The sequence below is a fragment of the Anser brachyrhynchus genome, assembly GCF_964034855.1.
Source record: "Anser brachyrhynchus genome assembly, chromosome: 2".
NCBI classification, from domain to species: Eukaryota; Metazoa; Chordata; class Aves; order Anseriformes; family Anatidae; genus Anser; species Anser brachyrhynchus.
The window spans coordinates 152001592-152013745 of record NC_137695.1 but is presented as its reverse complement, the minus strand read 5'-3'; the positions used below and the strand labels follow the sequence as shown (position 1 = coordinate 152013745).

General features: G+C 37.5%; 1 protein-coding gene across 5 annotated transcripts in view; it reads left to right on the top strand.

Moving 5' to 3' along the window:
- ASAP1 (ArfGAP with SH3 domain, ankyrin repeat and PH domain 1) overlaps window positions 1-12154 on the top strand; it is a 146896-nt gene that overhangs the window by 80581 nt on the left and 54161 nt on the right. For all 5 annotated transcript variants that reach the window (XM_080578077.1, XM_080578073.1, XM_080578076.1 and 2 more), the window contains 7 exons: window positions 1156-1301; window positions 5115-5189; window positions 5560-5609; window positions 7204-7333; window positions 7822-7907; window positions 8875-8950; window positions 9614-9700. In XM_080578077.1, coding sequence (XP_080434203.1) covers window positions 1156-1301; window positions 5115-5189; window positions 5560-5609; window positions 7204-7333; window positions 7822-7907; window positions 8875-8950; window positions 9614-9700 — 650 coding nt within the window. The remainder of the gene's footprint in view (window positions 1-1155; window positions 1302-5114; window positions 5190-5559; window positions 5610-7203; window positions 7334-7821; window positions 7908-8874; window positions 8951-9613; window positions 9701-12154) is intronic.

Below are 12154 nucleotides of genomic sequence, written 5' to 3'. Positions count from 1 at the left end.
TTCCCCAAGCCTGGTTTGAAATTTATAGCCTTTTGTTTTTTGGGGGGTTTTCACAGGTTTTTTGTTCTTCTTTTTCCCTTGTGATTCAAATGCTTTCAGGCAATACAACCAGAAAATGAAACTTTGCAGGGCCTTTGGGGAAAAACACAGTACCTACTGGCAATTATAATTAGATAGATATACATATTTCTTTCACTGCACAGAGCAGGCAGTAGCTGGAATAGCTGTGGTTTTGTCTTTGTGGCTTACGGAACAAAAGACAGACTAGGAATCTCATTAAAGTTAAATGCTTATGTAACTAATACCAACAAATTCCTCAAAGAGAGACGGAGATGATAAAGTCACTCTCAAATGGCTGTAGCAGTAGATTCTCTATTTAAAGACACTAAAATGGAAGTAAGGAAAAAAAAAAAAGCGAAGAGATGCCAGAAGGGAAGGTAAAAGAAGCAGGAAAAGTATTTCAGGAACAATGGTCTGTAATTCAGAATTTCTTTTTCATCTTTGTGTTTAGAATTTCTCTTTGTTTTTGTTGGCTTCAGTTTTGTTTTCTTGGTTCAGACCTCTCTGTATGTCAAATTTGCTATTAAATATATTAAAACAAGTATTTGGCTATATACTAAATACTGTGGGATATATTCTGTGGGGATAACACAGTTTTGTAGGTTAAAAGGGAATCTTTTCCCGTAAGACAAATTTCTTTTAAACGTGCTATCTGATTCAGATCTGTTCTCCTTAGTTTTATATCTGGTGCCATTGACTTTTTGTTCTGTGAAAGCATTCTGTGCTGCAAGCAATTAAGTGTCTACTTCAACGTACACCTTATTATAAATTCCTGCAGTGTTTACCCAACACAAAACGAGGACATGTTCTTGTTTTGGCTGATCATCTATTGATCTTGCATTAATGAACACAGAGTTTTCTTAATACAAGTATTCCACACCAATTTGAGTGTCTGGTTTGAAAGAAGTGTTATGTCTCCCTATTAATTCATTTAAATATTTAAAATATTTTAATTAGTTTTTAGTAAATACATTATTTTGTGGCTTTTTTTTGAAAGAATGCTGTCTGTTTGTTACTACATTGCAATATATTTTTGAGCTACCTTAAAATAATAGTGTCTACAAGAAACTTCTGACTTTTAATTTTTCTTCGCAGATCATGTTCAAAATGAAGAAAACTATGCACAAGTATTAGACAAATTTGGAAGTAATTTTTTAAGTCGGGATAATCCAGATCTTGGCACAGCTTTTGTAAAATTTTCCACGCTTACTAAAGAATTATCGACGCTGCTGAAGAACCTGGTGAGAAATTTCATTTTTTGCTTTTTAGTTTTTCCACAATAAGGTACAGGAACGTTCTCAAGTATTGTACTTCAGTTCCTGATGACTGCTGATAATTTTAGAGATGCTTTGCGTTTTTTTTCAGAAACTAACACAATACTGCATTCAGAGATTATCTGTAGAAAGTGCTACTACAAACTCTCTGTGTTTCATTTTTAATTGGCAGTTAAGAGGAAAGATGAAAATCTTGAGGTTTCATTCTCAAGTGATTTAAGGTGTTCTGTGGACCTTAATTCTAACTCATTCTGTGATTTCAAATATTTCCGGTTAAAAATTTAATACCATTAGTTATGGTTGTTTTTATCTTACCTCAAACCTTTCATCTCTTGGGAAAAAACTAATGATTTGGGGATGATGCTTAGCTGGTGTTAGTGCTCCATTTTCCCTCTTGTATACAAAGTATCCATTGCTTAAATACTAGGCTTTTGAAGACGATGTAAAGGTTTCTCTCTTTTAATGAAAAGAAAGCTTTTTCTCATCTAAAGTTAGTCTCCGGCCTTTTAACTTCTGATGAGAGATGAATAATAAAACCAGTCACAGCAAACAGATCTCTGAATGCTGAAACTAATGAAGCCCCATTTCCTGTGAATGTGTATTTTATGGGTTTAATTGCCACTGTATTCAGAAAGTGGAATTATCAGTTTTATATTTTTCTTGTAGCTGGGCTTCTCTCCAAGTGTTGTGGTGTGTCAGGTATAACCAGTGTTGCAGCCTTTCAACTGTAAAACTTCCAGGAGCTTCCTTCTTGGCATCACTGGAAGTATTTCCAGTCCCCTCCTAGTGGGAGGTGTCCCTGCCCAGGACAGGGGACATGGAACTAAGAGATCTTTAAGGTCCCTTCCAATCCAAACCGTTCTGTAATTCTGTGAAATATCCCTTTGGTCAGTTAGGGTCAGCTGTCCTGGCTGTGTCTCCTCCTGACATAGGCGTCTCCACTGGCAGGGCATTATGAGAAACAGAAAAAAAAAAACTTAACTCTTTTTAAGCACTGCTCAGCAACAGCTAAACCGTTGGTGTATTATCAACATCATTTTTCATCACAAATCCAAACCATAGCACTATGAGAGCTCCTATGAAGAAAACTAACCTTATCCCAGCCAAAACCAGTACATGCTGGCACAAGTAAACCGATGTCACTGTTGCAAACACAGGTAGATACTTCATTGTGGGGGCATTTGATTTTGTTTACTTTTTTTAGCATTGAACGATGTTATTCGTCTAAAAAATAATTCAAATTGAACTGTGGCTTGAAGTTCTGTGTCTTCACAAATGAACTCCGTGTTTCTCTATTCCTCAATTATTTCTTGGATCAGGGACTTTCAACTGGTGTAAGGCGGAATCTCATAAAAGTTGGTCCTTCCTCAACCCCTGCAGCATTTGGTGGCTGCTCTCTCCGAATCCTGAGAGCCCCCAGCACAATCACAGCTGCCTTAGGTCAGATCAAAAGTCCAGGTAACCAGTGCCCTGGCTCTGACTTCCGTGCTGTAATCATAAAACCATCTGCAGCTGAGACTCTGGAGCTGGAGGCCGTATCTTTTTGTTTTGTAGTCCTCGTTAGGTATCACTTCCATTAATTTGTCTAAGGCTTTCTTGAATGTATGCTGTGCTTGGCACTGAATATGGTGGGTTCCTTCAGAGTGCTAAAGTTAAGTGCTCTGAAATGTCAGTTCAATCCCTTTTGAACTTGATCATTTCATTTATTGTTCCCAGATTTGTATATCTTACAAGAAAGTTAAGAATTTCCGTATTTCGCCATGACTTTACAGATAGCAGAGGAAGCCAAAGAAGAATGACAGCTAATTTTCTAGCTGATTTCTAGTTATCCCAATTTCAATGGTTCCATTACCAGGATCATCTCATTTGTTTCAGTGTTGGCAATTTTAAAGAACAGTAGATATGCCAGGGGCCTGCTTTCTTCTCTGAAGACTACTGTCATTCTGGGTCATTTTAGTCTCCTTTAAGCTTATTTTAGCATGCAATTAAAATCTGTATTTTAAAATGTGTGTTAAATTGCATTTTGAGGATAGTTTGAGACTGGTTTCTTGGAAGCTCACAGCATTTCTTGCAGGGCTTCTACAGAAATGTTTAACTTCTTTTGGCTGGCAAGCAAGAATTATAGGATCATTGTATTTCATTTTTTAATTTTTTTTGTTGTTGTTTTTGTTTTTTTTGTTGTTTCTGTGGTGGCAGTGTTTTAAGTAGTGCTTACTGAGAAGAAAAAATTCAAGTTAAAGAGCCACACCAGATGTGTTCAAGGCTACGTCATACTACTTCAGCTGGTCCATGAAACATTATCTACCTAAATTCTTGTTGACAGAATGTGAAATTGGCTATTGTGAAATTTTCTTCATTTACCAGTCTCAAGCAAGCTTATTTTAACAATGTCTCAGCATTTCAAAAACACTTTTCACCTCTTCTCTCTCCATATGCAAGTCTGCTGTGTTTACCAACTGTTCTGCTTAAGCATAAATCCAATACAATTGCACCGGAAACAAAAGTTATTCATGGTATAAGAATAGAAATTGAGGTCCAGTGGAAAAGAAACTGGGAGTTGCCATTATACGACACTGAAGAACATCCTGTTCGTCCTATTTCTGAGATTTTAGAATCATAGTATACCCTGAGTTGGAAGGGACCCACAGGGATCATAAAATCCAGCTCCTGGCTCCACACAGGATCACCCAAAAATCAGACCATGTGTCTTAGAGCATTGTCCAGATGTTTCTTGAACTCCAGCAGGCTCACTGCCATGACCACTGCCCTGTGGAGCCTGTCCCAGTGCCCGACCACCTCTGGGTGCAGAACCTTTCCCTAACCCCCAGCCTGACCCTCCCCTGTCCCAGCTCCATGCCGTTCCCTCGGGTCCTGTCGCTGTCCCCAGGGAGCAGAGCTCAGCGCCTGCCCCTCCGCTCCCCTCGGGAGGAAACTATAGAATTAGTGAGGAGCTGAAGAATTCACAGATATCTGTAGGAAGAAACGAAGGGAGCAGTGGAATAGGAGAGTCAACAGACTTCTTGTGGGTGCTAGACTGGAATAATACTGATACACATTTCTCTGCACTGATCCTGTTTTTTCAGCAATCAGACATAGGCGGACACGTTCAGATGGGAGCACGATGATAGATGTTTCTACTGTCGAGAGCATTTCCACAGATATGTAATCAACAAGGCAGGCACTTAATGGGGTGAAATTTAAACTATTGGGTATCTAAGCAGACGCCACATTTCTACACCAGGCAAGGAGAAGACAGTTTTCCCAAGTAGTTAGGAATAGTCAGTCGAAGACCTGATAAATCATTGCAATTTATGTTGGTAGGTGAATTAACATGTGCCTTGCACATTACTTGCCTGTAGCACGGCAGGTCCTTGCTTCTCACTCAAAAAGTTAAAAGAAACATTTATTCCCCCCTTCCTACCCCCCCTCAAAAAAATAACCCATCTAACAGGCTTCCTAAATAATTAAACAGTATTCAACTGTGAGCTTAAAAAGACTGAAGATTATCTTGATATGTTTTCAGAACTTACTTATGTGCTCTTTTTAAAATTCAGCTTTTATATCACCCTATATATCTAAAGGCTAACTGTGATGCCTTTCTCTCTGATTCAAGTGAATGTTGATTAATTCTTTCCAGACTTTCATTTCCTATTAATTTAGAAAATCTGAGATGGTTGCAACTTCATTAGTGAAGTTACAAGACATGTTGGCATGTCTCATGGTTTGATAAAATCGTAATAAACTTTTAAATATCAGCAGCATCATGTTTTTTCATTTCAGCTCCAGGGCTTAAGCCACAATGTTATTTTCACGTTGGATTCTCTCTTAAAAGGAGACTTAAAAGGTGTCAAAGGGGTAAGTGTTGAAAACGAGCTTTATATTTATGGAAATGCTTTTAAGTTCAGATGTCTTCTGGCTCTTCCATTCACCATGAGATTGTTTCTTAATGGTGGCATCCATTAGTATCTCTGTAGAGGAAAAGAACCTCAAAATTGGCATGGCTACAAGTTCAGATGCTTCTTTAAAATTTCATTGTAAATTCCTGTCTTAAGAAGCACAGGAAATCGATAATTCACAGGGTTCAAAAATAATTTTTTTTTTCAACAGTTATTTGAAAGTCTATTTAAAAAAAAAAAAGTGTTTTTTGTTACTATTTATGACTTGATACCTTAACTTTAAAAACAAAATTTTAAAAATGCTTGAAGTATTTTTTCTGTTTCCAAAGGACCTCAAAAAGCCTTTTGACAAAGCCTGGAAGGATTATGAAACCAAATTGTAAGTATCTCTCTCTCCCTTCCTCCCTCTCTCTACAATCCCTTTCTTCCTAGTCCCAAGATATATACTTTGTCTTCGGATATAAATGTGAATACAAACAAGAAATCTGTGTTTTTCCAGTATCGTGATCTCTCTTGTGCACTGATAGAAATAAAATAGTTTGTTTCCTTTGTGAAAGAGTACCCAATATTTCTGTAGTGTAAGGAAGATAATTAATGCTTAAATACTGAACACCGTGCAATGAATTGCGGGGATTTCAGATGGCATTCACACGTTCTTATAACCATATGCATATAATCTATTGATAGTTAAAAAAAAAATAAATTATGTCATTCTGTATTGCAGAACTTTGTTTTTGAGAGGCAAAATTTTTAGTGAAGTTAATGTTATTTCTGAAATATCTGTGCTTAAAAAAAAAATAAAAAAAATAAAAGTTTTCTTACTGTGGTACCTGTCTACAGGTAAAGAATGATTTGAAAAAATAGAAAGCTGGCAACAAGTAGCACCTTTGTTTCAGAAACGTTAGTGGAATGGCTCAGAATGCTCAGGCAGTGTTAGGCACCATCTGTTGTTTTATCAGAACTAAAGAGGTCTCAGGAGTTGATTCATTTTTTTTGCTTGTTTATTTTGGTATCCTCTATTTCCCTTTTAATCATGTTATTAGGTTTGCTTCACTTATGTCTAACCGGGGGAACAAAGAAAAAACAACTTTCTTTTTACATTTTTTTTCAGTATATCAGTGAAAGAAATAAGGAATTTTCTGTTGTTTAAAGTTCAGAGATCAGTAAACAAACAAATCCCCACATCCCCTATCTTCCCTGCCCCGACAAGGGGCACCAGTCTAAAACACACACTGCTTTGTCATGGGTTTTACAGAAGCACAGGTTCAGTGTTTATCTTCTCAAAAGTGTAGCTAAAGAGGAGAAATAAATAGTTTAGATTTTTCTACTCTGTACTGAGAAATACAGAGCAGTAGCAGAGAAACTACTCTGAAATCTGAATAAGGGGAGCCACATGATAAAGCTGTAATTAGAAAATCTCAGGATGGCGTCTCAGTTCTATATTTGTATTTCGCTATTTCAGACTTCACTGTTGGCTTTCTCTGAAAATGTAATGACTGGAAGTCATATCATTTGGTGTATGTGGTAAACTTCATGCTGTCATCTCGCTTTTCTTAATGCCTGCTGTAGGAAGCAAGAAACTTGTTTAAGATATTTTGCCATTTTCTTACCAAGTCAGTAGTTTCTTATATGTATGATTGACATTGCAGTATATAAAGATGACAGCTATGGAGAACATCATATAGAAAAAAATTACATACAGATTCTTCTCACTCCCTCCCCCTCCCTACTCAGTAGCATAGTTAAAGGATTTAAAGGAGGAAGGACAGCTTCATGACTGGATTAAAAAATAATACTAATAAAAAGTTTCATTATTGATGGATTAAAAAAAAGGGAAGATTTACTATCATGGGGTACTCATCTTCAGAATGATTTCTTTAATATAATACTCACTTAAGAAAACAAAAAACAAACAAATGAAAAACCTAGATCACATGATAGAAGAAATTTCCTAAAATCTATTCTAATTTCAGTACAAAAATTGAAAAGGAAAAAAGAGAGCATGCGAAACAGCATGGGATGATACGAACGGAAATAACAGGAGCTGAGATAGCAGAAGAAATGGAGAAGGAAAGGCGGCTATTTCAGCTACAGATGTGTGAAGTAAGAAGTTTCAGCTTTTAATTAAGATGCTGTAACATAAAGTGCTTTGTGGGTCTTTCTTAAAGCAGATTTCATCATATTTATCATTTAGTGGGGGCAGAGGGAGGAAATTATTTCAATGTAATATAGTACAACAATATAAGGATAGTTTCTTTAGCAACTATGAAACTTGGCTTCCTTTTTGTTTTACTCTGTTTTTTGTTTGTTTTTAGATTGTTATAATAAGGTTTGTGGGCTGAAAATGCACCACAGAAGTATTTTTTATCTTTCAGGTGTATGGCTGAGCTTTCAGGAAGAAATTTTTTTAGGAATGACCATATAAAGTGTTACCTAATTTATATTTAACAGTGGTGGACTGATAGTTTGAGTCAACACCCAAATTGAACACAAAGATTATTAATTAATTGAGCAAATGATGTTTTATTGTTTGAAAATAGTTGAACGTTGTAAGGCATGATAATCAGCATATTTTTTCACTGTCCATACAGTATCTTATTAAGGTTAATGAAATCAAGACGAAAAAAGGTGTGGACCTTCTGCAGAATCTCATTAAGTATTATCATGCACAATGCAAGTAAGTGCAATGCTGTTAAGTTTTATTTACAATATTTCATTTACATCAGTGATTGCTTTCCATTGTTCTGAATTTGTTTTGGTGACATCAGGAATTCTTACTACAATTGTGACCTGCCAGCTGACTTGTTAGGCTGAAGTCTTTCAGTAAAGAGTATAAAAGTAACTGGTAGAGGAGCCTGATAGAGAAAGAGGCCAAAGGAAAACAGTACATGTTGCATACAAAGTTCATTTTAGTTCCTGAGGCATGGTAGAACAGAATTTTAGAAGTAGCTTGTTTATTCTATTTAACAGTCTCATGTGGATTGTTTTAAACCATTGTGAAAAACATTAATTTCTTTGAAATCCTAAAGCTTCCTAAGGAAATTCTTATCCCCCGAAGGGGTTAAAAAAAAAGCTTCACAGTGATAAAAATCAATTGATTTTCTTCACATTTCTAACTTAGAATAAATGCCTGAGGATAGAAGTAGGAATTGTTTATCTACAATAGCATGTATGCCCTGCAATAAACTGCTAACTAGTAAATTCAGCAGTGCAGTTAATTGAATGTGCGGTATTTGTAACATTTTACAAGACTAATTGTTAAACTTTTATGATTACTATCTGGCAAGAATTACACGTATTTTAGGTGTTGCCACCTCATTTACTAACATGAAATTCTTGTTTGGATCATAGTTTTATATAGCGAAACTAAATTCAGCAAGGTAAATTAAATATATCTGGACTGAAATACAACTTTCAGGCCTTTCCAAAGTATATTGCTGTTAGAGGAATGTGTAATCTGTGGTGGAAAATGGTTAGATTGATAGTAAAACTGTTCACATTGGGATAGAGGTGTTCTTATTTCTGAACATGGAGCAGGGTAAGTCTTTAATGTAATGGGAGGGGGGAAAAAAAAGCAAAACCAATCTACTTTGTTTTATGAATTATTTGTATTCCTGATGAATCACAGGTATTTTTCATTATAGTTTCTTCCAAGATGGCTTGAAAACAGCTGATAAACTTAAACAATATATTGAAAAGTTGGCTGCTGACTTATATAATGTAAGTTTGCTTGTAAATAGTTGAATGTCTGAAAATAGACTTTTTTTTTGTTTATATGGATGAATTTTAAATATTTATATCCTATAAATTGTGTTCTTTGACTCTGTGCATATAGCTAGACCGAAGAAAAACATCTTGTCTCTATCTTAAAGCTTGTATTCTGTTGTTACAGTTATAAGGAAAAGCAGCTGTCATTCTAGTACTGATTTAATGTTGCATTTAAAGTAGACCTAGTTTAAAATGGGAATCTTTGAATTGGATTACATTACTAGCACCAATTTTAGCTGCCACTTTCACCTTTTTTCCCCGTGTACAGCTGCTTGATGATACCACCACAGTTTGGGTTAATTAACTTTCCTGTGGTGTTCATGGAAGGCACATAGTAATGTATAATCAAAGCTCATTTGTCACCCAAGTGTTTTTGTATTTTATAATCGGAATTACAATAATTCCATTTGCTATTGTAGTTTGTGGCTAGATTAAACAGTATTTCCATTCCTTAAGTCATCTGTCAAGCTTATTGGAGTTAATTAATATTTCAGTGACTGGCTTAGTTGCATTAGATGTAATGAACTGTTCAAGTGTAACAGAACAGGGCATACAGAACTGTGTATTTACCTTAGCTTGCAACTTGTAGTTTATAATGATGATCTCTTTCAATAGATAAAGCAGACACAAGATGAAGAAAAGAAACAACTTACCGCTCTTCGTGATTTGATAAAATCTTCTCTGCAGCTTGATCAAAAGGAGGTAAATAATTTAGATGTACTATTTTCAGAGATAATGTGAATTTATGAATTCTGAATTCAGAAATTGGTTTAATTCATTCTCAGTTTGTGTATCAATTTATTTAGAAGAGTTACTTTATGAAGAATGCAACAAAACTAATATTCAGTGTCCAACTACATTTCCACAACCAATACCTTCCTAATCCATGGTTTCACTTTAATGTATCAAAATAATTTATTCAAAGTTTTTTGTACAGGTTTTTTTTTTTTAATTTACTGTTGTGGTAGTTTTAGTCTGCTGGGCAGCTGAGCTCTACCACAACTACCATTTCAATGCCCCTCCTCAAAGGGAAAGGGGGAGAAAATACGATGGAAGGGGCTCAAGGGTTGAGATAAGGACAGGGAGATCACTCAATAATTATCATCATAGGCAAAATAGACTCAGCTTAGGGACATTAATATAATTTATTGCCTATTATAGAGCAGCGAGAAACTAAAAGTAAACTGAAAACACCTTCTCCCCCCAAGTGGCACAAAGGAACCTGTGGTCAGTCCGTGACGCTCCCACGCGATGCCGTCCTTCCCCAACTGAGCCTGCGGGGGCTGCCCACAGGCTGCAGCTCTTCAGGAACTGCTCCCACACGGCTCCGTCCCACGGGGTCCATCCCCCAGGAGCAAACTGCTCCAGCACGGGTCCCCCACGGGCGGCAGCTCCCCCCAGACCCCCTGCTCCTGCGTGGGCTCCTCTCCACGGGCTGCAGCTCCGGCCCGGGGCCTGCTCCTGCGGGGGCTCTCCATGGGCCGCAGCCTCCTCCAGGCCACATCCACCTGCTCCACCGGGGGCTCCTCCACGGGCTGCAGCGTGGAGATCTGCTCCGTGTGGGACCCGTGGGCTGCAGGGGGACAGCCTGCTCCACCAGGGGCCTCTCCACAGGCCGCAGGGGAACTGCTGCTGCCTGCCTGGAGCACCTCCTGCCCTCCTGCTGCACTCACCTTGGGGGCTGCAGGGCTGCTTCTCACCCCTCTCTCCCGGCTACTTTTGTTTTTTTTTCCCCTTTCCTAAATCTGCTGTCACGGAGGTGCAAACATCACTTACTGGCTCAGCTCTGGGCCAGCAACAGGTCCCTTTGGAGCCAGCTGGAGATGGCCCTTACCTAACATGGGGCAGCTGCTGGACTCTTCTCACAGAGGCCACCTCTGCAGCCCCCGCTACCAAAACCTTGCCACGTAAACCCAATGTAACTATAACAGTTGCAGTGGATCAGATAAATTCTTCATCTACCCCAGCATCCCGTCCTTGGCGATGATCAAGAATGAATGTTCAGGAAAAAATGCAAAGTGACGGAACGCGTGCTTTTCTTATGTCCTGCCATCCTACAGCCATGTTGTGCTCAGGATTTTCCTGACTTAAGTGGTCCTGGGTAGACATGGAGACTTGCCTTTACATAGTGATTTCCATATTACTGTTCATCTGCTCAACTGTATGGATTTTGTTATGCTGTACTCCTCCCCAAACCCCTTTTGCTAATACTACATCATAATGAGGAAAATTTGTGTATGAACCAGATAAGTGCTTGAGACAGGGCTGTTAAAGACTAAAATACATCCACAGTTGCACTGTGGTAACAGAGGTGAAGGGAAAACATGCAATGTCCTTTGCAGGTGTTCTGGAATACTCATTAAATTAACAGCTAGGATACAAATAGTGAGTTTTTACCTGTGATAACATGTGCAGGTCATAATGCCTGAGAACTGATTTTTATTTTTATTTTTTTGCTTTCCTTTAGGAAAAGTTCACTTATTCTCCTCTGTTCGTTTTTTTCTTAGGTAAATAAAAAATTAGTATTTGTCAAATATCTATTCATCTTATTAAATATTTGTTATTAAATATGAGGGATTTAATGATTATTCATTAGACAGTTAGCATTCCATTACATATATTTGATCATGCACAGATATAATTGGGGAATATTACTAATATCAAATATACATAAGAATAGAACTTACGAGCAGTTATACTGAGTCGGCCAAAGGTTTCCAGCAGTGATCAGTCATGAGTTTTGAGTAAAATGTAGAGCAATTAATGCTGATACTTTCCCACAATATTTTCATGTTAATAGTAAGACTATCTTGGTCGTGTTTCCGTACCGGTGATGGTACCTTTGTATTTAGTACCCCTCTGTTGTTTTCCCCTCTTTGAACTTGTGCAGTTGCTTTCCGAAGCAGTGTAAACTAGTAGTGCCTGTTTCACCCATGTCTTCCCCACCATCATGGCATATTATCTTAAAACCCTTCTTCTTTTGTTTTGAACTTTTAGATGGGCATACCCTTCTCAGGATGGCACTGCTTGTGGGTTTATGATAGCATCACTGCCTTTTCTGATGTCGTTTTATTTTATTTTTTTCTTTCCACAGATGTCCTAACATTGACTTACTTTTTCACCAACCCTTAATGCAGCGGCGTATTTAAAAACAAA